Below are 24,038 nucleotides of genomic sequence, written 5' to 3' on the forward strand. Positions count from 1 at the left end.
TTCTGCAGAGACAAGGTCTCACTATGTGATAAGTCTGTCTATTTTTCCCATGTTTTGAATTTTGAATCATAATGACCTGAGATCCCCAATTAAGGAGAAATGGGAAACAAATATCTAGATGATAATCTATAACTGTTTTCTTTTATATACAAATCTCAATGTCATGAATATAAAAGTAATGCTTGATTTGGAGTTTCTTTACATTTATTATTCAAAAACACCCACATGGCTGGGCACAGTAGCTCATGCCTATCATCCCAGTGATTTGGGAAGCTGAAACAAGAGAAACGCTTGAGTCTAGGAGTTTGAGACCAGCCTGAGCAACAAAGCAAGACCCAATTTCTACAAAAAATTAAAAAATTAAAAAAAAATTAGCTGGAAATGATGGCATGTGCCTGTAGTCCTAGCTACTCAGGAGGCTGAGGCAGGAGGATTGCTTGAGCCCAGGAGTTTGAGGCTACACTGAGCTATGATTGCACCACTGTACTCCAGCCTGGGCAACAGAGCAAGACCCTGTCTCAAAAAAAAAAAAAGAAAAAAAAAAGAAATATGGTCAATATTGGTCCAAAAGGAAAGAAAAGTTTCATTTCTGAGAAAAAAAATATGTATGTATATATTTTTGAGATGGAGTTTCGCTCTTGTTGCCCAGGCTGGAGTGCAATGATGCGATCTTAGCTCACCACAACCTCTGCCTCCAGGGTAGGAAGGCAGTTATGACAACCAGCTGGTAAATGCATTTTCAAGTTAAATGTCAATAAAACGTAGCACCTATGAACAATTTTTGGAACTTTAAACATGTTAGATCAGGAAGCAGTCTTTAACACACAGCATGTAGCCTTTCCACCATCCTACTTACTTTTGTCAAGACAATAGATTATGTAGTAGTCTTGGGTTTGATGCTGTGGCTCTCACAGGCCTGTTGAGTGGTTTGATGGATTTGGCAGGAGTTTGACCTCCAGTGTTCCATGTAAAGTGTACTCCATTTCTAAGTGATGCAGGATTTTTCTCAGTCACTTTGCTGACTGAGGACATCCACAGCTGGCGCTGCCCCCCAACTGCCTGGGCCTTGCTTGGCCCTAGGCCTGCTGCTGGAGGCACCCTGCCCACTCGGCCTGCTTGTGTTATGACTCATACCCGCATTAGGCAGTTCCTGAGCTCTTCTCCTGCATCCAAGAAGAATAAGGATACACTGACAATTTGAAGGGTGAAGAGGGTGGAGAAGAATTTTATTGAGCGATGGAAAAGCTTTCAGTGGGGAGGAGACATGGGGGTGGTCCCCCACCCTTGCAGTCAGGTGGTTTCTCTCCCAGTGTGGCTGAGTCCAGGGCTTTTATGGACTCAAAATAAGGGAGTGCATGCTGATTGGTTTGTGAGTATGCAAAGAAAGGCACCACTCAAAGGTGGGCATGGCAGTGTAGAAAACCAATTAGGAAAGGGTAGGTATATGTAAAATAGGTGAAGCTTGGGGATCAGAGAAAAGCATGTCAAATGGGAAGACAGGTTCTCAATCTGGTCCATGGATTTGACTTGTAGCTTGGTTTTCAGGCTTTAAACTGTCTTCTGCTTGGAGGTAGGGTTTCACTGAGGACCTGTCCCTATCTGCTTAGGCATTTGTCTGCCTCCTGCCTCTATCATAAGGGCATTCTGAGTCATTTATGTCATGTCATTAGGTGGTGGATGAATGAGAGTGAGTACCTTAGTAATGCATCCAAGAATAGGATGAGTCTTAGGGCCCCATGTAAAGAAAAATATATTAGGTTTAGTAAATTCTAACCAGGAAACTTCTCAAAAAGAGTAGTGGCCCTTTTGATGCTTTAAACCAAGCTTAAACTCTCGCTGCTGCTTCAAAGCTATGTCTTTTGCTTTCAATATAACAAATTATTCAGCCAATTATTAATATGGTGAATATTCATTTTACTGATAGAGGTAATTTTGGAGATGATAAAGGTAATATTGAGATATAAAAGTCACTTATTTTGTGTTTTAAATATTAATGTATTCTAGTACAGGGTTTCTCAACCTCAATACTATTGGCATTTTGGGCTGCAATAATTTTTTATTGTGAGGGCCTGTCCTATGCTGTATAGGATGTTTAGCAACACACTAGAGGCAAGTAGCACTCTTCTGTTGTGACAATTAAAATTGTCTCCAGATATTGGTAAATCTCTCCAGAGAGGCAATTTATTAATTTTGTTTTATTAATAGAGATAGGGTCTTGCTCTGTCACCCAGGTTGGAGTACAGTGGTGTGATCATAGCTTACTGTAACCTTTAACTGCTGGGCTGAAGCAATCCTCTAGCCTCAGGCTTCTGAGTAGCTAGAACTACAGGCAAATGTCACCACACCTAGCTAATTAAAAAATTTTTTTTGAGACAGGGTCTAGTGATGTTGCTCAAGCTGGTCTTGAACTCCTAGCCTCAAGGGATTCTCAGCTTGGCCTCCCAAAGTCCTGGAATTACAGACATGAGCCACCACACCTGGCTGAGAATCACTGTTCTAATGGAATAATCATCTTATATGAATGCTATTTTTAAATTGGTATTTTTAGACAGATTGTTTCACTTAATTCTTAGATTCCTGTGACTATTCCTTTCCTGAGATATGACAGTATTCATTCTCATATCTCAAGATTCCTAAGGTATGATATTCATTTTATCTGTAAGTCATTTAATTCTTGTGAACCTCAGTTTTCATGTACATGAACACAGAGCTAGAAGTGTTACACCTGGAACTTTTCCCTTAGAACAAATTAATTCTCATATGATATGTAATGAAATAATTGTATACCTGTTGAAAATGAATATCTGGGTATGAAATGTATCTGTATATGATCACAGGTTTGTAAACGTTTTGTATAAAAGGCAAAAAAGGCAAGATGACAGAAAATATTTGATTTATCTTGGTAGTCAAATTTGTTGGCTTCAGAATTCTGATTTCCATTGATGCAGTGGTCTCAACCCTAACTGTTAATTAGACTCACCTAGGGGGCTTGAAAGTTATTAATGCTGGATTCCTATCTCTAAGGATTTGGATTTGAGGAAAGAAAAAGCAGAAAGGAAAACTGCTTAGTTAAAAAGGAGAATGTCTCACCAGGCACCAGTACACTGCCATTCATTGCCTTTTCTTTCTCTCATTCTCTTCTAAAATGAGGTAAAGAAGATAAAATTTGGAAGCTTAAAACTTGGCAAAGAAGGAAATCCTTTTGGCAATATCATAAAGTGAGTAACTGTTTTTCTACCTTGCAGAGGGGAACCTAAAACTCAGATTTTATCTCCTTTGTGGGTTCCTCTTCTTCACCTGCTCATGAAATGGAAGTTTCCTGAACTATGAACATCATTTCAGAAATGAGGACATTAGTAATTTTCTGTTACTGGATCTTTTTATTAAAAGCACCCTCGATGTACATAATTTAATACAAATATACATCTCTTTGGCTTCTTAAAAACAATCACCAGAGCCAGATGTCTTGAAGGCAGAAATGTCCCTGTATTTCCCTAATACGGACCAGTGTTTCTTTTTTCTTCTCTAGGTTCAATTTTTAATTTCATATAATTTTATTTTAAATTTTTATTTATTTATTTATTTGGAGGCAGAGTCTCGTTCTGTTGCCCAGGCTGAAGTGCGGTGGCATGATCTTGGCTCACTGCAAACTCTGCCTCCCGGGTTCAAGCGATTTTTGTGTTTCAGCCTCTCAAGTAGCTGGGATCACAAGCCTGTGCCACCAAGCCTGGCTAATTTTTGTATTTTTAGTAGAGATGGGGTTTCACCATGTTGCCTAGGCTGGTCTCAAACTCCTGACCTCAAGCAATCCACCTGCCTTTTGCCTCCCACAGTGTTGGGATTACAGGCGTGAGCCACTGCACCTGGCCTATTTTTTTAATTTTCATCAAAGCTTCCTTGCCCATAGTATTAAGAGATCTGTAAGTTTTGTTCCCCAAACACCAGTTCACCCAGTCAGCCCCATCTTCTACTGATCTTTCATGTTCTTCCAACCATTTCATATCTGAACTGATTGTTTTGGGTATTACCTGCATGTTGCTACGTAACATGTTTATATTGCTATTTCTTGTTTTTTGTTTGTTTGTTTGTTTTTCAATTTTAGGCATTACTTATTGACTTTTATGGAAGATGTCCATTTAATTATCTTTCATACACACCTTCCCATTCCTCCTAGCCTCTACCACAAACACATTTTCCATCCCCAGTCCAGTCAGTATAACTTCATCATAACTTTGCTATAATAAAAATTCACCATTTATGGTACTAATAACTCTTTTAAGTTTTATTAACAGCTGAGCCATATGGTATACTTTAATTACCTTTCCTTTTCTGCAAAACGTTGTTTTCTCTATTGTTAAATATCTATTTTTGTTATTGCTTGCTTAGTTTTCTAAGTACTTAGGAACAATCTAGCCTACATCTTTACCTAAGAATCCTCTTAAAAGTTCAAATGCACTAGGTATCCTATCAATTTTAATGACTTAGAGAACCCTCTTCCCTGGACAGCTCCAATCTGCACTGGTTGATCTGTAGGTCCACTCTACACCTGTCACCTTGAGATCTCCCTTCAACATCATCCTGGCTCCCCTGGGAAAGTTCTTGAACTTTATTGTATAATTCTTTGTTTCTGCTGGAGTTTTCAATATCTAAGAGCTCTTTTTATGTCCCCAGGTGTTCCTTTTTTAACAATAGCATCCTGTTCTTGTTTCCTGAATGCATTATCTCCTCCTATACCTTAGAGGATATTAATCAGTTTTTCTGAAATTTTCTTCTCTCTGCATCTAACTTTTAAAAAAAGCTTTATTGGGCCGGGAGCAGTGGCTCACCCCTGTAATCCCAGCACTTTGGGAGGCCAAGGTGGTGGATCACGAGGTCAGGAGATCAAGACCATCCTGGCTAACACGGTGAAACCCCATCTCTACTAAAAACACAAAAAATTAGCCGGGCATGGTGGCAGGTGCCTGTAGTCCCAGCTACTTGGGAGGCTGAGGCAGGAGAATGGCGTGAACCCGGGAGGTGGAGCTTGCAGTGAGCCAAGATCACAGCCTGGGCGACAGAGCCAGACTCCATCTCAAAAAAAAAAAAAGTGGCTGGGCGCGGTGGCTCACGCCCGTAATCCCAGGACTTTGGGAGGCCGAGGCGGGTGGATCACGAGGTCAGGAGATCGAGACCATCCTGGCTAACACAGTGAAACCCCATCTCTACTAAAAATACAAAAAATTAGCCGGGTGTGGTGGTGGGCGCCTGTAGTCCCAGCTGCTCGGGAGGCTGAGGCAGGAGAATGGCATGAACCTGGGTGGTGGAGGTTGCAGTGAGCCGAGATCGCACCACTGCACTCCAGCCTGGGCTACAGAGTGAGACACCATCTCAAAAAAAAAAAAAGTTTTATTGAAATATAATTTCCTTACCAAAAAGTTCACCCATTTAAAGTATATACATGAATGATTTTTAGTAAATTTTCAAAGTTATGTAACAAACACCAAAATCTAATGGTAGAATATTTCAATCATCCCCACAAAAAAGCTTATGTCCAACTGCAGTCACTCCCTCTTCCCTTCCCATTCTAATCCCCAGGCAACCATTAATCTGCTTTTTGTGTCTATGTATTTGCCTTTCTCAATGTTTCATATAAATCCAAAATGAAGAATATTCTTTTGGTAAGAGGTGGGGTAACTTTTTTTCTTCAAAAATGTCATAAATGACAAAGAAATATTGTGGAAATATTCCTGATTAAAGGGAACTAAGATGACAATTGCATGCCACACCTGATCTTAACTGGACCCTGTACTCGACGGAAAATAAGCTACGGAGGACATTATTCAGTGAACTGACAACCCTGAAATTAGGAGTTGTATTTGATGAAAGTTTCATCAATGTTAAATTTACTGGAGTTAACTGTACTGTGCATGTGTGTGAAGAGGAATAAAGAAAATAAGACAGATGGAGTAAAATGTGAGCAATAAATAGTTTTCAAAAACTCTCAGTCATTGTTATCATTTTCCTTGATTCTGAGACTTCAGTTACAAGTGTGTGAGACTGTTTGACACTGTCCCATGTGTCTCACAAACGGTGCTTGGTTCTTTCCATTATTTTTCTCTCTTTGCTTTAGTTTCGATATTTTTAATTGATTGGCCTTTGATTTCATTACTTGTAGCACTCAGTCTGCTGTTAAAACTACTCTATAAGTTCTCAATTTCAGATTAATATTTTTCAGTTCTAGAATGTCCGTTTGATACTTTTATATAGATTCCAATTCTCTTTTGGAATTCTCTGTGTTTTCCTTTATTTACTAATTTAGAGACAGGGTCTCCCTATGTTGCTCAGGCTGGTCTTGAACTCCTGGCTTCAAGCAATCCTTCTGCTTTTGCCTCCCAAAGTGTTGGGATTACAGGTGTAAGCCACCATTTCCTTCTCTTATTTTTTAACATGTCTATAATCTTATTTGAAAAGGCCTATCAGCTAACCTCTGCAAGTGCATCATTTTGATCTGCTTCTCTTGTCTGTTTTTTCTTTTGATTATTTATCACAGTTGCTTTTCTCTTCAAATGTTTCTTTATTTTGGGTAATATGCCACATATTGTGAACAAAAGAACTGTACAGCCTAAAGCTGGCCAGGCATGGTGGCTCATGTCTGTTATCCCAGCACTTTGGGAGGCCAAGGTTGAGGGGGAGGGGATCCCTTGAGGCCAGGAGTTCAAGACCAGCCTGGGTGACATAGTGAAACCCATCTCTATTAAGAAAAAAAAGGATGTTGGAAAATTTATTTTTAAATTAAAGAAAAGAGACTAAAGTTGGTGTTATTTTCTTATAAAGAATAATTTGAATGGATGTATAAATTGTGGTTTATTCAAACAATGGAATCGACTATGGCAGAGAAGAAAAATGAGCCACAAGCTGCACTCATCAATGGGAATAAATCTCAAGAACATAATATGTTACAAAAATTAAGTTAAAAAAGATTAGAAATAATAGAATTCCAAATATATAACAGTTAAAACGGCAAAACTAAATCGTATATTAAGATATACATCTATAACACTATAGAGATAATTAGGAAAATGACTAACATAAAATCAGGAGGGAGAATCCACCAGTGGCAGAGAGGAATCTAATTTGGAGGGGCAGGCAGTGCACTTTAGTGATACTGGTAAGGTTATCTTCTAAAGCTCTGTAAAAATCTCCCATAAAATACCTCCAGAAAAATCTGTTGGTCACATCTTACATATTGCTGCAAGGAAAAAATACCGTCTTAACAAAATCTTAATATTTTCTCAGAAGGGGTAAGTTAGGGAAAGGTATTTACAGAGTTTTGGAACATGGCCGGGTGATTTTTAAGGCAGGTATTGCAAGGTGGAGCTGGTTGGGATTAGGCAGAGTTTAAAAATAATAGCTTTGTACTGGTGGACAAAATGAGGCAAGTGTTTTAAAATAAATCTTGATGAGCAAGATAATTATCAGAAAAATACTGGTGAGCTAGCTGTTTTAGTTGGTTTACAGCCTCATCTTCCTAGACAGGAATTCCTGAAATAAACAGCTACTATCTTTGCTTGGCTGTAGTATTGTCTAAAATAGGGGCAGGATATTTGTTTTCGTTTTTAACTCTGTGGTGGGTTCACGCTGTTCACTTAATTGTTGTTCCTTAAAAATGCATATATTATGTTTCAAAACACAATTTCTTTTTCTCTAGGAAAGCAATTAAACATTCCATAAGAAATTTATATTCCATTCACTGAAAGAAAACAAACAAAACAACAAAAGAAATTTATAGGCTGAAAACTGATTAACTATCCCCTTAAGTCCAACATAACAATTTCCCCTTTCATTATAAGTAGTTTGTTCTCCCTTAGATTGGGCACAAGATACAGTAATTGATGTCTGTGTTGGGGGCAGCTTCCCAACCCATGTAGGACTCTATGATGAATGGGTTACAGGAGTGATGAAACAGTTTTCCCTAGCTCTTTAGGCAACGCGTTTCTGGCTGTTTGTCACCAGCCAGAAGTATCCACCTCTCTTTTACCACAGCATGCTAATTATCTTTTTGTTGTTGTTTTGAGACAGAGTCTCACTGTCACCCAGGCTGGAGTGCAATGGCAGGATCTCAACTCACTGTAAACTCCACCTCCTGGGTTCAAGCAATTCTCCTGCCTCAGCCTCCCAAGTATCTGGGACTACAGGTGTGCACCACCATGCCTAGCTAGTTTTTGTATTTTCAGTAGAGACAAGGTTTCACCACGTTGGCCAGGCTGGTCTCAAACTCGTGACCTTAAGTGATCCATCAGTCTCAGCCTCCCAAAGTACTAGGATTACAGGTGTGAGCCACTAAGCCCAGTCTTTTTCTTGTGTGTTTTTTTGAGACAGGGTCTCGCTCTGTCAGCCAGGCTGTAAGGTAGTGGCATGATCATAGCTCACTGCAGCCTTGACCTCCTGGACTCAAGTGATCCTCCCACCTCAGCCTCCTTAATAGCTGGGACCACAGGTGTGTGCCACCACACCAAACAAATTTTTAAATTTTTTAGTAGAGATGGGGTTTTATTGCCCAGGGTGGTTTTGAACTCCTGGGCTCAAGTGATCCTCCTGTCTCACTGTCTCAGCCTCCCAAGCTATATATATATATATATATATATATATATTTTTTTTTTTTTTTTTGAGATGGAGTCTTGCTCTGTCGCCCAGGCTGGAGTGCAGTGGTGGGATCTCGGCTCACTGCAAGCTCCGCCTCCCAGGTTCACGCCATTCTCCTGCCTCAGCCTCCCGAGTAGCAGGGACTACAGGCGCCCGCCACCGCGCCCAGCTAATTTTTTGTATTTTTAGTAGAGACGGGGTTTCACCGTGTTAGCCAGGATGGTCTCGATCTGCTGACCTCATGATCCGCCCGCCTCGGCCTCCCAAAGTCCTGGGATTACAGGCGTGAGCCACCTCGCCCGGCCTTTTTTTTTTTTTTTTTTTTAAAGACAGGGTCTGGCACTGTCTCCCAGGCTGGTGCAATCACAGCTCACTGAAGCCTTGACCTCCTGGGCTCCAGTGATCCTCCTGCCTTAGCCTCCCAAGTAGCTGGGACCACAGGTGTACACAACCATGCCTGCCTAATTTTCAAATTTTTCTGTAGAGATGGGGGTATCACTATATTGCACGGGCTGGTCTCAAACTCCTGGGCCCAAACAATCCTCCCACCTCAGCCTCCCAGAGTGCTGGGATTACAGGCGTGAGCCACCACACTCAGTCCAAGCTTATCTTTTTACATGTGTTCTATAACATGTAAAGGGTTGGAAGCACTGGTTTTAGGGAACTGTGTCTTACGGAAATGGCATATTTTTAAACACTAGACTCACAATTGGCTCAGTGGAACAATGACATTACGGGAAACACACAGAAATGAAGACCCCCGAGGCAAGCATATATTTGCTTATTTCTGAGTATGCAGAGCTGAATTCCAGTAAGTGAATCTCTAATAGAAATAGATCTCTACCTAGATGTGGGTTGCGTGCCTGTAATCCCAGCTACTCTGAAGGCTGAGGGAGACTGAGGCAGGAGGATTGCTTGAGCTCAGGCATTCAAGACCAGCCTAGGAAAAACAGTGAGACTCTAGCTCAAAAAAAAAAAAAAAAAAAAGGAAACAGATCTCTAGGTCTAAGAGTTAGTGCTTTGAAGTTGCTTAAAGAAAAAAATTAAAAAGCTTATCTTTTGTAGACATTCAGAAAGAACGGAAGTCTATCAAACAGTCACACTCTATTTATTGCAAGCTCGTTCATTTATTTGTCTGAAATACATTTCCCCACATTGTCCAATGATGAGACAGACCAAAGTAGAATTAAAATCAACCAAACCAAAACGAACAAAAATTCCTATAAAATTCTATCTTGCTTTATTAGTAAAGACTTCAGTAATAGCTCTTCTGCTTCTTTAAAGTATAAAATTACAGATTTTTTTTAGGTGAGAAAATTTGTTATTTTAGCCAAGCCTTAAAATTTGCCATCAGTTTAGATGATGTAAACTTTGAGTTGTTTCCCCTATTGTTAAAATAAATAGGCTGGGTGCAGCGGCTCATGCCTGTAATCCCAACACTTTGGGAGGCTGAGGCTAGAGGGTCGCTTGAGTTCAGGAGTTTGAGGCCAGGCTGGGCAACACAGTAAGGCCTTATATCTACAAAATATTAAAAATTAGCCAGGCTTGGTGGCACATGGTTGTAGTGCCAGCTCTCTGAGAGGCTGAGGCAGGAGGATCACTTGGGCCCAGGAGTTGGAGGCTGTAGTAAACTATGATCATACCACTGCATTCCAGTCTGGGTGACAGAGTGAGACTCTGACGCTAAAAACATTACAAAAAGTAAACAGATTATTGTCTACTCCTGCTTATAACATCTAAGAGACAATAAGCTCATATTAAAAGAAATATTTGAGAAGTTCTTGAATATTCTATGTCATTAAATGCTAGCTTTGGTTCTTGATGACAATGGAACCATCATATCAGCTCTGGGGTGCACACCCTCAACATCTATCTTATGTAGACCATTGTTATTTAGGTTCTATTATAGGCAGTGAAACTTAAATATACTGTGGGTTGCCCTCGTGAATTCTTACTACCCAGAGATGTTAGTCACTGTTTTTACAACTGAAGAAACAAAGGTTCAGGGAGGCAAGTAATCAGCTTTGGAAAGAGCAAGCAGACACTATGACAATAGGACTGGAAAGAGACTGAGGCCAAATCATAGCGAATCCTCAATGTCCTCTGACCAGTGATGGACAGCATCAGTGTTCAAGAAAGGTTTTCCTCATAGTTCCATGAGGGATAAATTGTGATCAATTTAAAGATTATCATGTTAATCTATGCACAAGATAAGAGTATGAGTAGAAATCTGCAGTCAGGTAAAAGTGAAAAGACTGTGATCCATTGAATGTGATGTGGGAGCCAAGATAAATCATTTTTGGAGTACTGCTCCTTTATGTGATAAAAAAAGATATCTAATAAGACTTAGTGCTCAGTTTTGTACTTTGAAAATATATCCATTACAATAAATATATTAACATTGAGCACTTGCAGAATTACGTGCCATATTTTTTAGTAAATTTCCATAGATTGTTTCCTTTGGTATTAAAAATGTATGGGCATGGGACCCGCTTTTTGGCCGAAATTCCTTTGGACCAACTTTAACCAGTTGGCCTTCTCTTAATTATTAACACTTCCTGTTGTCTCTGACTTTTCTGTTTCACCTTCCTTGATAAGATACTTACATTTGCAAATTTGTCCTACTTGTATAACCTAGCCCATGCTTGGCACCGAGTCTACACACTTAGCCAGGAACATATGGGTTATCTTATTAGTGCAGATGGCTGCAAATACAGAATTTTGGCCAGGTAATAATAAGGAAGTATACCTAGGCCCAAGGAGAACAGACCTAAATGCTTTCCATGGCAAACTGATAATAGCAACAGTGGGTCCTGTGGGTTGATGGTTGGAGGAAGCAGGAGGGCAAGCACAGAAGACAGCAATCTTGAGGGTTTGTGTAAGAGGATTTGTGGTAGGAAAATCAGAGTTTGAGTCTTGGGTCCAAGAATTTATGGTAAGATTATCAATGTTCTGATTTATAAAAGGGATATAATACCTCCAATGTAAAATTGCTTATATAGTAGGGGCTCCATAAATGTTTCTTGAATCTGAATTTTCGATTCTGACCAATTGACCACCAAATTGAACCAAAATGGACCACAGCAATCATAAACATAAAAATGAGGAAGAATTCCAACAAGCTAAAAATTTTTAAATAAATAGCTTATGTTTTAAGATTAAATAATGTCAACATGTCTGTTGTTATCAAATTAATAGTATGAGGGCATGTTTAGTAAAAATGCTGAGAATAGTTTTTGGATTTGGAAAAATACATACAAAGAAAAAATAGGTGGGAATAAATAAGATTCTGAAAAAGAAGACGAGGGAACTGATGAGAGAAAAAGGTGGTGACAAAATGCTCTAACAAATATTAAAACAAAAACTATAACAGTGAAATAGGTGAATGGGCACAGAAAACAGTATATTCTAGAAGTAGACCCTACTAGTAAAGAATAATTCAAGATTAAAAAAGGACTTCCCGTAAATCATATGCAACTTATAAGTTTGGGATTTAACAATTTGGAAAAAAAGGGTAAGTAGTGTCTCACCTCATACCACATGCACTTATACAAAAAAAAAAAAACTGGAAGGAAATAGAAACAATGGTTATTATTGAGACTGACGTAAATTTTGAAGAGACAGTAGAGATTACAAAGGTGGAGGCAAGTGCTGAAAGATCTGATTAAAGAAAAAAGCTGGCCAGAAATGGTCACGCCTATAATAGCACTTTGGGAGGCTGAGGTGGGATGAGGTGGGAGGATTGCTTGAGCCAGGAGGTTGAGATCAGCCTAGACAACACAATGTGGACCCACATCTCTACAAAAAAAGAAATGCAAAAGTTAGGTGGGTGCAGTAGTTGCATGCCTGTCATCCTAGCTACTTGGGATGCTGAGGTGGGAGGGTAGTTTGAGCCCAGGAGGTTGAGGCTGTAACGAGCTGTCTGTCATCAGGCTTGGGCAGCAAAGCAAGACTCTTTAGAAAAACAAAAACAAAAACAAAAACAAAACCCCTGCTCTAACCAAAATAACTACAGCCAGAATGACAAAGTATTAGCACTACTCTATAATTCAAGGCTCATACAAATTGGGGGGGTTGGGGGAGGGAACCAACAACTACTAAGCAAATTCCATGAGTTTATTATATTGGCACATTGAGGTTCTATGTAAGTAACTTTGGCAAGTTTGCTGTGGTAGTTACAGGTTTGGATTTTTAGGTTAATATCTTTTATCTGAAGATGAAGATATACATATCTGCAGCAAAAAGAAACCAACAGAAACTAAGGCAAAGACCAGATTCATCAACTTTGGTCATTAGATGCTTTTCTATAAATATGTATATTATTCAGTAATATGATGAAAAGTAAAAAAATTTTGGCTACTTTAGGAGGCCCGTATATATGTCTTCTGGCCTGTAGTGTTTACTGTAAGTTGATCAAAGGTAAATAAAAAATTCACACTTGAGTAAAAGGTTTCAAGAAGTACCAGGAAAGTGCGCAGCTTATTTTTATTTATTAAAAAAAATTATTTTTATTTTTCCAGGAGGCCCATTGTCACCAGAAAAGAAGTGTATAGTTTCTAACAGATTTATACATTGGAAGTTGATTTTGCTCCTAATTTCAACATGCCTAATGAAATAAATAATCAAAACAGTCTAAAATTCTTCCTCCTCTCTGCCTTCTGCAAAAAGGTAAGCACCTAAAGTAGGCAAGCACTGAATAAATGGCTCTGGTCAGCACTGACAAATTAATTGCCTCTAGGAGGCTGAGGCAGGAGGATCACTTGAGGCCAGGAGGCTGAGACCAACCTAGGGAACATAGTGTAGAATCCTGTCTCTACAAAATAAAAAGTAAGTAAAAAATAAAAAATTAGCTGGGCGCAATGACTACGAATGAAAGCAAAATATAGACCTTTAGAAAATATTTTTATTTTCTTAACACACAGAGGTAACAATGACATTTGCCCACTAGACAGAGTAGTTCAAGACATATCAGAAATGGATCACAATTCACATATGTTACAATATTCATAAATATGACCAGTCTGTTTTCCCAATTATCTTTGAAAACTTATTAAAATACAACAGCATACCAAACTGGTAAATTCATTTATCATGTTAAAGAGTAATTTTGATTGTGATTAGTGAAAAACCAAGGCATAGTCCATTGTTGAAATATAATATAATACTACCCTATCCAGCATCACCCAAGTATGAAGCATTCTACCTAAACATTCTTTAGTCAAATGACACCTGTTAAAAATCTAATCCTGTATTTTAACTACCATAGAGAAAATAATGTTTAACATGCCTTCTTAAACTTTAAAATATACCATGCAGAATATAACAATGTTCTTTCATTAATCTTCCTCATTAGAAATGTGAACCACTTAGTTTTCTAGTGCAACACAATATCCTAAAAATTTACCAACGTGGGTATCTGCCTTACTAGAGATAACCCCAAATGGCTACATTAAAAAAATTGTGAACTTTTAATTTTTTTGGTCACATTTAACTGTCAGCGATTACTTCTTGCTTTGATTAAATATGCTGGTTTTCTGTTACCTTTCTTACCTCCCTTAATATCAAAGTTAGGGTACAGCAACAAAACTACATAAACCTTTGATAAACTAATGGTTCTCTCAAGGACAGTCATTCCTTTTACCTGCACAGTTTAGAGAGGTTATATATTGAACAAGGAAGGAACTGAAGAAGAAAGGGAGATTTGGAAACCAATGTCCAATGTGTTTATAGATAGTGGTCAGATTACTGTCACAACTGTCCTTAAATTTGTAGGATTTAATCTGTTTTAGTTTTGGAAACCAGAAAACTAAGCTAGTTAAAACTATTTCTAAAGCAAGGTCAGCTTTGAAGAAGAGCAGGCAGATAATCTTAAAGTAAATTACACGAGCTTTCAAGCATGGGTATTTGACATCTGAAGCATTTATATATTTTTGCTGCCCAGAAGTTTTAGTTTGCTGGTTTTCTTCTTTAATTTCTTAGTCATAGTTAAGGTTTTGAGTATGTAACCTGTAAACTAACTAAAAAAATGCTACTTTAAAAGTAGCATTATTTTAAAATACCATTATTTTATTAGGTATAAATGAGCCACTGAATATTATATAGCAATGAAAGAATTCTTGCCACTACTTTCTTCCAACTGAATGCATAATGATTTAACTGTTTTCTTAAGAAAACAGTAAAAAACAGTAAAAAATTCTGTCTAGGTAATAAGTTCTATGAAAAAATGTTAACTCATATAAATGTTAAAAACCTTTTTCCTTTTGTGACTTTAAGATTTTTAAGGTATCTTAAAATAAGTTATCATGAAAAACTTCCAGTGATTTTATTGAATTTCAGATATCTACTGAATTCATATCCATATTTTTATTAAGATTCTTCTCAATGTTAAACCTGTCAATGTAGATTTTGAGTTAATAGAAAACCAGTGTCTACTATGATCTAGCAATAGATTTTTGAACATGACTAAAGATAGTTGAGTTTTAGAAAACTAATATAACACTCTTTTTTCTTTAAAGTTCTAGAAATATGACCAACAATTTCCATTTTGAAAATGTAAGCTATCTTATAATAGTAAACTAGAACTCAATACTAATTTTACAAAACTGTTTTTAGGAAATAAATTTCCTAATGCTTTGCATGTTTCCTCACATAAGTAAATCATATAAAATATACTGTTGGCATTCATTACACAAAAATTAATGTATCAGTGAAAAAATGAAAGCATAGTTTGAACATCTGTGCTCCATTTAGGAACATATATTGTAGATGGAAACTTCTATCATTCACCATTTATTAAATATTTATTAAATGCAGTGAGCATTGTATTAAGAATACTATAGTAAGTGGTGATAATATTAATGAACCACAGCGTATTCAGTATGTATTGTTACTGAAGATTATATATACCACAATTAAAAGCTATCTTTTCATTTCTTTCATTATTATATTTTCATATTTTATTTTCGTTTCTGTACAAATAGAAGATGACATGATTTTTCTTTTCCAAACTCTGGATTTCTAGGCATTTGAATAATTCTTACTGAACTCAAACACATTTCATTGGTAATGATATTTCTTTCTGATTCAAATTGAAATCTACCTCTGTACATTAAGAAAAAATCAATGCTTTTACAATCATACCTAATTAAGCATCAATATTATAATAAATGAGATTTTTAAAACAACTTGAGCCTGTGCATATAAGGCATTTACATATGATGACCTTGCATTCTATAATAGAAGTAATTGCATACTTAATATCTGTAATCAACTATAAATCATAAAGTGTCTCAAGAATAGTAGCAACTGACCAGGCTTGTGTTTCACAGCTGAAAGGACAGTACTGGGCATTCTCATTGGTCAGTTCTGGAAGTCCTTTCCAAGGGGATCTGAATGAAAGAAAAGACATTTTACAAAGACGTAATTTAATACATATTAACAAAATAGGCAAGACCTGGTGATTTTTGCCTTCTAGTGTACAAAATAATCACATGTAGTCATTTGCTACAAAATAAAACAATATCCTAAAGACATACAAATGAATTTAGACTGAAATTATTCTTTGACATTCCATCTTTGGAACTGGAGACTTTTAAATACAAGGAATCCCTTTATGTATTAAAAACATAGAAGAAACTACCATTACAAGCTACATATAAATATAGAGATAAATATTCTCTCAGGCATAATTTTGTTTATGAGACTCAAATTGTAATTATGCAGATGTGTTATGTATGATCTTGATAAACTGTAAAACTAAAAGTAATGAAGAAACACTAAGAACTATGATTGGGGGGAAAAATGGCATTCCAGAGTACTTTCTACTTAAAGAAAAAAATGCCACTTAATTTCTCTTGCTACTGAATAATAAACTTAGTATTTATTATGCATTTATGTTCTAATACTAACTGCTTTTATGTATATTATCTGATTTAATGTTCCTTATAGTTCCCTATAAGGAAGGTACCATAAGTATTCCTATCTACAGAGAGGTAAGAGAGATTTATAGAGGTTAAATAACTTGTTCCAGCCCTCATCAGAACACAGTGATGTTAGCACATCACATTTATTGTTAATTTCAATGTAATCTCTTAAAAATGAAACACAAATTTAAAAAAGTACAGATATCTGTAATGTTTCATTTTTAAGTTGGGTTGTGGGAACATATTTGTTTCATTACTATGGTTTGTAACTCAGGGCTATATTACATACACGCTTCAGTGGGCATCAAATATTTCATAGTAAAAATGGTAAAAAATAATCCCATTAGGTAAAACAGGGTATTTTGGATAATAACTAATATCAGCTAGGTACCATATTTAAAAAACTGTCATAGAAACATGGAAAATATAGAAAATGTATGTTTCCAAGTATTCAAGCTACATCAGAGTAAAATGCCAAATGACTGAATTTGGATACCTGGGCATCTGTAATATGTTGAATTATATCTCCACAGAATTTGTATGTTGAAGTCCTAGCCCCTAGTACCTCAGAATGTGAACCTGTTTGGAAATTGGGTCACTGCAGATGTAATTAGTTAAGATAATGCCACATGAAGATTGGAGTTTGCTGCCACAAGCCACAGGATTATCAGCAGCTAGGAGAGAGGGCTGGAAGAGAACTTTCCCTAATGCCTTCAGAGGGAGCATGGCTCTGCCCATGTCTTGATTTTTCAGATTTCTGGCCTCCAGAACTGTGAGACAATATTCTGCTGTTTAACAACTTCTATTATTTAAGTCACTCAGTTTGTAGTGCTCTGTTATTGCAGCTCTAGCAAACTAACAGATACCAAAATTAAAAAACAAAATGAGGTTACAAAACCATGAATATGCTGCCCATAATTAGACTTGGACACTAGGACATGGAATGTATCCATACAAATATAAGGAAGTCCCCTTTCCCTTGCTTTCCTGAAAAATTCATCCTGAAGTCATTAGGTGGGACAGAGCAAGGTAGGTGACCAGAAATGGAGGGGAAACGGTAATAGGTAGTATGGAGCAGGATGTTAGAGTCCAAGAGGTATGAAGAGGGAGTCCACCAAGGGCGAGAGTGGTCCAGAGTGGGTAGTTAGAACCGAAGTGGTGCCAGGAGGGCTCCACACATAGAGGTTGCTTAGTGTGGGGTATCAGGCCCAAGCTGGGTGAGCAGACTCTATGTGGTGGTGATAGCCCAATGTGGGAAGTAGGTTATTCATTGTTGGAAAAGGGAATTACAAATATAGAAAGGGAGAAAAATAGAATTAAACACTGAGCAATAGATTGAACTGGTATAAACTCAGGTTTTCAATACACATAGACAGGATACATTGAGATGAAGATAAGTGTGTATGTATTTACCTATGTTTATGTATTATTATATATTCCCTAGCCCTATCTGCTGGGGGTCATAGTAATAATCAATACACCATGTGCTCAGATCTGGCTTCTAAATAACATTTTTCACTATAAAGAACAAGGGCTGCTTAGAGAATTGCCCAATTCCAGGCTGGGGTAGTGAAAGCAAAAGATGAGTGTTGAAAACCTTGCTGGGCCAGAAAGCAAGGAAGGACTTCCATATGTGACAAACAGGAAGTAGTATGGACGGAATTTCCCTCCTGTCTGATACAACTAAAGAACTGGACATTAAGACATTAGACATTAGGCAACAAATAGTGATCCTTGAGGAATGAGAAACAAATGAAGCAAACCCTATGATTACCATACCTTACTGCCTTGAGAGTTTCCAGGATTTGGCACAGAGAGGGGGAACACAGGTGGAGCCTGGCAGACTTCCTTGAGTTGAACTGAGAATCCAGGAACACTACAAAGCAGCTACAATTTGCAGAATAGAGTACTACAGAGGAAGGAGCTGTACAAAGAGAGAACTCTGAAGATATGTAGAGGGTCCCACTCAAGTATCTGTAGTGTACCAACCAGCAAATTCACAAGAGGAAGCTACCAAAAGAACAAGGAAAGAACCATCCAAAAGGATGAGAAGCAGCAGTACGTGGCACACATACAGCGTCGGGAACACTTGCTTGTTCCCACCAGCCAGATTTGAAAACGTCATAATTTTTGAAATCAGGGTAGAGAACACAGATGGGTCTTGATTCACTAATGGAGAATAATTATTCCTAGACCAAATGCTATTCTGGTCAGGTCTAACAAGCTTAAAATCAAGACCAGAAAGGATCAAACTGTTTCCAAGTAATTTCACTGCATTCCAAAACAAAGGTCAAAAACATTTACAGAAACACCAAAAATCTAGCACCCAACAAGGTAAAATTCACATCTGGTATCTAATAAAAAATAACCAGGCAAATGGCTGGGTGTGGTGGCTCATGCCTGTAATCTCAGCACTTCAGGAGGCCGAGGTGGGAGGACTGCTTGAGCCTAGGAGTTCAAGACCAGCCTGGGCAAGATAGCAAGACCCCTGTCACTCCAAAAATCAAAAAACAAAAACTACCAAGCAAAGAAGCAGGGTGATATGACCCATAATAAAGAGAAAAATCACAAGCAAAAGCAACCCAGAAATGAATTAGCAGACAAGGATATTAAAAGAGTCACTGTAATCATATTCCACATGTTCAAAACATTAAGCGGAGACATGGAAGATATAAAAAGACCCAGATAAAACTTTGAGAAATGAAAACTACAATGTTGAAATGAAAAATACCAGCATGGATGTGATGGTAGGTTAGACATAAAAATGATAGCAGATTTCTTATCAAAACAATGTAACCACCTTAAAGTATGAAAGAGAAAAAAGCTTAACTTTGAATTCTATACATAGTGAAAATATCTTTAAAATAAAGGCAAAACACAGATGTTTTACACTTATAAGAATTGAAAAAATTCATCATGAGGAGGCAAACACTACAAGACATGATGGAGAAAGTCCTTTGGGTAGAAGGAAAATGATACAAGATGGAGATACAGAACATCACAAACATATGAAGAGCACTGAAAAAGGCAACTATAAGAGTAATTAGACTTTTTAATATATTATTTAAAGATCATTAAAACATAACTGACTGCCTAAACAAATGTAGTAACCATGTAGTGTCGGGGGTTATAACATAGGTAAAAGCAAAATGGATGATGATAATAGCACACAGGCCGGGAGGGGAAAAATAAAACTATACTATTTTAAGGTTCTTTATACCTTACTTGAAGTGGTATATCACTGGAAGGTAAACTATAAAGACATATACTATAAACCTAAAGCAACCATTTTAAATAAACAAGAATTACATCTAATTAGCCAACAAAGGAGATTAAAATTAAATAATAAATATTCAATGCAAAAGAAGCACAAAAAGAGGAAAAAGCTAACAAAGAACAGACAGGATAAACAGACAACAAACATTTAAATTTCACAATTTCAGTAATCACCCTAAGTGTAAATGGTCTAAATATTCCAAAAGCAGAAACTGTCGTGCTACACAAGAGCAAGGCCTGATTACATGCTACTATGTACAAGAAATCCACTTTAAATACAAAGACATAAATAGGTTAAAAGGATGGTAAAATCTGTACCATGGTGACAACCAAACAAAACAAACCAGGAGTGGCTCTATTAATATGAAACACGCAGAAGTCCCTTATGTGCTTGTAAGAAAGGAGATAAAATTTGTGCTGTTTATTCATAATCTGAGGAATAGAATATAGATATACTTAGGTATAATCTAAAATTTGAGAAATTAAGATACCCTCTGAATTTATACTCTTATAAAGATATGTAACTCTGACACTGTCTATTTGCTAATAATTAGGACAAGGAAGTGAAAAGTGTTTTTTGAAATAACAGGCAAAAGACCAACTCTGGTATTTTAACTATAATGAAAGCATTTCTGAAAACTACTTCTTGATACATCTTTAAATCAATTAACTCAAAAGGCCCAGGCTGAGTACCTTCAGTTTTTATATTTATCCTGTGCTAACCATATCCAAAAACATCAGGGAAATTTTAAAAATCAAAGACTATTCCACATGTATAAATCACACAATATCAAGACCTCAACTTAAAATAAGTAACAACCCAAAATAAGAGAAAGTGAAAATTATATAACAGAATTTGTCATGTTAAAGAATAAAGGCTTCACTTTTCATTGGGATACCTAGGGCATACAGAAATCAATTCTAAGAAACTGTAATTTACCTAATAGCTAATAAACTGACTAAACACTAGTTATGGAAATTACATGCTCCTGATGACTTACCTCTCAAGATGAACATAATGTCGGGAAAGAACATTTTTAACCAAAACTATAGTCTTTGCAGTAGTCTCCGGGCCCATCAATCTGGAAAAATATAATTTTGCACGAAGAAAATACCCAATAGGCCACAGCCACTCCTAAAAAAGATTATTTAAAAGTAAAGACAAAAAAAAAACCCATAAATATCTAAAAATTACTTGAAAAATAATTTAAACTGAAACTCAGAAGATAAATGAAATTCTTACAGGTCCTTGGTGATAATTGAAACCTTTAGCAAGATTGTAGTTGTCATTGTCTAATGCATTGTCATAAATTCCACAGTAAACCATATCACTGCAAAATGATTGAAACTTAAGTTAAATAAAAGATGATCAGATATTATGTAAAAAGCATTAGAAAAATTTCAATAACAAAGGTAAGAGAAATAATCAATTATTTTGTCTTCTAATCTACAGAATAAGCTTGGCATTAGTACATCATCCATCTAACCTTAAATTAGTACATACTGAGTTCACAGGACTTTAATTATGTGTTAAAAATGATTAACAAATACTGGTTAATATAAAAAATGTAAAATATTCTGGTATCTTGCCTTAAAGAAGTTAGCCTGGCACTAAATATGGTTTGGTTTAAAGTCAACTATTTCCTAGGCCTCTAATATATTGAAGCCTATCTAATAATTGAAATATACATAGAATAATTTGAATTAATAAAAATTAAAGACATGGTTTTATTAATTATAGATTGGAAAGTTGATTTTTAAGCTTCTCCAATTTTAAAATTAAAATTGGCCTATTATCAGATTATAAATAGCAACTGAATATACATATTGCTTTATTATAATACATGGAACTTATAACACAGTTATCTATACTCCATTTGTTACTTTTCTTTTTTTGGAGAGCTGGTCACAAGAGTAAGCTTTAATTGTGGGTTTTGGGGTGTGTGTGCGTGTGTGTGTGTGTGTGTTTTAATACAGTGTCTCATTCTGTCAAGCAGCCTGGAGTGCAGTGGTGCCATCATAGCTCACTACAGCCTTGATCTCCTGGGCTCAAGTGATACTCCTGCCTTAGCCTCCTGAGTAGCTAGGACTACAGGTGTACACAATGTCTCCCAGCTAATTTTTTTTTTAACTTTTATTTTTGTAGAGATGGCATTTCCTTTTGTTGCCCTGGCAAAAAAAAAAAAAAATTATGGTTGATGTCAATGTATTTGGATTAAATATAATAACAACATTCTTAATACTTATATTCCAACTTACTCTGGATCTAAAGTTTTCATGCCAAGGGGACCAAGCAATTTTTTTTCTGCAATCTCCAAAGCTTTCCATGCTTTTTCTGTAGTAAAGAGCTCAGGGGCCTAGTGAATGCCAAAAACAAATATACAAATTTTTAAGATCACAGAATTAGTTCCTACCCACAGAAACTATTCATAAACTTGAAAAAAATTACTTAAAATACCATGAGGGTCAGAATTTGAGCGTAGATGCCTAAACAGATCTAATCCTATGACGCTGACTTAGAAGGACTGTTTTTGGCCGTAGAAGTTAGGAAAGCCTTTAAAGGTGATTATTTCTCTGTGTCACCTCAAGAAAGTTACTCAGCTCCAAAAGGAAGTTGCCACAGCTACACTGAAGGCAGAACATACTTTTATTTTAACCCCTTTGGAGACAGGGTCTCGCTCAGTCACCAGGCTGGGGTGCAGTGGCGAGATCAGAGCTCAGTGCAGCCTCAATCTCCTGGGCTCAAGCGATCATCCTGCCTTAGCCTCTTGAGCAGCTGGGACTACAGGTGTGTACCACCACAGATGGCTAATATTTTTGTAAAATTTTTGTGGAGATGAAGTCTCACTATGTTGCCCAGGCTGATCTTGAACTCCTGAGCTCAAACAATCCTCCAACCTCAGCCTCCCAAAGTGTTGGAATTACAGGTGTGAGCCACTGAACCCAGACAGCACACACTTAAATTTATGTAATTCATTCTTCAGCAGATTTATAATAGCTTTCTTTAAGTACATCTGATATCCATTTTTTGCTTCTGGGGCCATAAATAAATACAGAACTTTTACTCCAATAGCATGAGTTAATTTATCTGAGATACAGAGAAAGAAGAGAAAAGCATTGTTGACGAAGAATATGCATTAATTTTAATGGTCCACACTGAACCAAAGCTACCTTTGTGTACTTTTACACTTTTCATTCTACTATAATTTATAGTAGTAGGTTTGGTACTCTTTTTGACAATGTGAAAACAGCTAGCCAGGCATAGAAGAACACATACCTTCTCTATTTTACTTCCTTGTAGTTTATTTTTAGACTAAAGTATAGATTTAAAAAAGCAGAGTCTAAAATTCTTTGCTGGACAAAACTAATTGCAGCAATGCAACAATGAAAACAGAATGTTAATTGAAGCTATCCACTTTAGTTCACTAGTTCAGGGCTTTCCAACTAGTGTGCTGAGGCACTGGTTATAGCACAGGTGTGTAGGATACAGAGACCCTCAGCTTTCAGGGTAGCTGGGTGGGGCCTGGGGCTAACTGAAGTAGTTGGATATAGCACAAGCAGCCTACTCCATGTAACCTATTGTGCTATACAAATATCATTTTCTTTTCTTTTTTTTAAAATATGGAGGTGGGTCTTCATTATGATATCCAGGCTGGTCTCAAACTTCTGGGCTGAAGTGATCCTCCTGCCTCAGTCCGCAAAGTGTGTGAGCCACTGCATCTGGCCACAAATAACATCTTCTATGTGTGCTCTGAATGTGAAAAACTCTAGGAAGCACTTCATTAGTCATCATCTATTATTTTCTGTTTTTGGATACTGAATGTTACAGGTTAAAAGTGATATGCATAATACTTGATTAATTAGGAAAGACTATTTAAAACTAGCTAGTAAGCAATATACTACTTTTTAGCAATGAAGTGAATTTGAAAACAAATGGGAATAAGGAACTAAGCAAACTCTAGCACATCATTTTTTGAAATGTTTTTACAAACGAATCACCTACCACAACCATTGCTATGGTAAAATTAGGCCTGAGCTGATAGTCACACCAAGGACTTGAAGCTCCATAACTATCTTTGTATATGCCACGTTTGTGAACCAGATTTGGATGCTTTTCATTTAAATCTGAAGGGTCTTCTGAAACATGAAACAGCTTTTCAAAGTTATCTTGTATTTTTCTGCTCCACTCATCATATGAGACCTTTATAGCCTTTCCTG

General features: G+C 36.9%; 1 protein-coding gene and 1 long non-coding RNA gene across 3 annotated transcripts in view; one reads left to right on the forward strand and one right to left on the reverse strand.

Moving 5' to 3' along the window:
* The window catches only part of LOC129049936 (uncharacterized), a 29,280-nt gene that overhangs the window by 4,628 nt on the left and 614 nt on the right, over window positions 1–24,038 (forward strand). Inside the window, exons 3-4 of the long non-coding RNA XR_008513349.2 lie at window positions 3,151–3,218; window positions 13,143–13,290. This is a non-coding gene — a long non-coding RNA (uncharacterized LOC129049936). The remainder of the gene's footprint in view (window positions 1–3,150; window positions 3,219–13,142; window positions 13,291–24,038) is intronic.
* AGL (amylo-alpha-1, 6-glucosidase, 4-alpha-glucanotransferase) overlaps window positions 13,506–24,038 on the reverse strand; it is a 72,649-nt gene continuing 62,116 nt past the window's right edge. Inside the window, exons 30-34 of one of the 2 annotated variants that reach the window (XM_024233359.3) lie at window positions 23,824–24,035; window positions 22,080–22,177; window positions 21,064–21,151; window positions 20,822–20,955; window positions 13,506–16,010 (exon numbers count right to left, since the gene is read on the reverse strand). In XM_024233359.3, the coding sequence (XP_024089127.2) occupies window positions 15,893–16,010; window positions 20,822–20,955; window positions 21,064–21,151; window positions 22,080–22,177; window positions 23,824–24,035 (650 nt within the window). In that variant the 3' untranslated portion in view covers window positions 13,506–15,892. Of the gene's footprint in view, window positions 16,011–20,821; window positions 20,956–21,063; window positions 21,152–21,587; window positions 21,990–22,079; window positions 22,178–23,823; window positions 24,036–24,038 lie in introns of those variants that run through there. The other variant, XM_054530726.2, reaches the window with a different exon arrangement.

This window comes from Pongo abelii, chromosome 1 (assembly GCF_028885655.2).
Source record: "Pongo abelii isolate AG06213 chromosome 1, NHGRI_mPonAbe1-v2.0_pri, whole genome shotgun sequence".
NCBI classification, from domain to species: Eukaryota; Metazoa; Chordata; class Mammalia; order Primates; family Hominidae; genus Pongo; species Pongo abelii.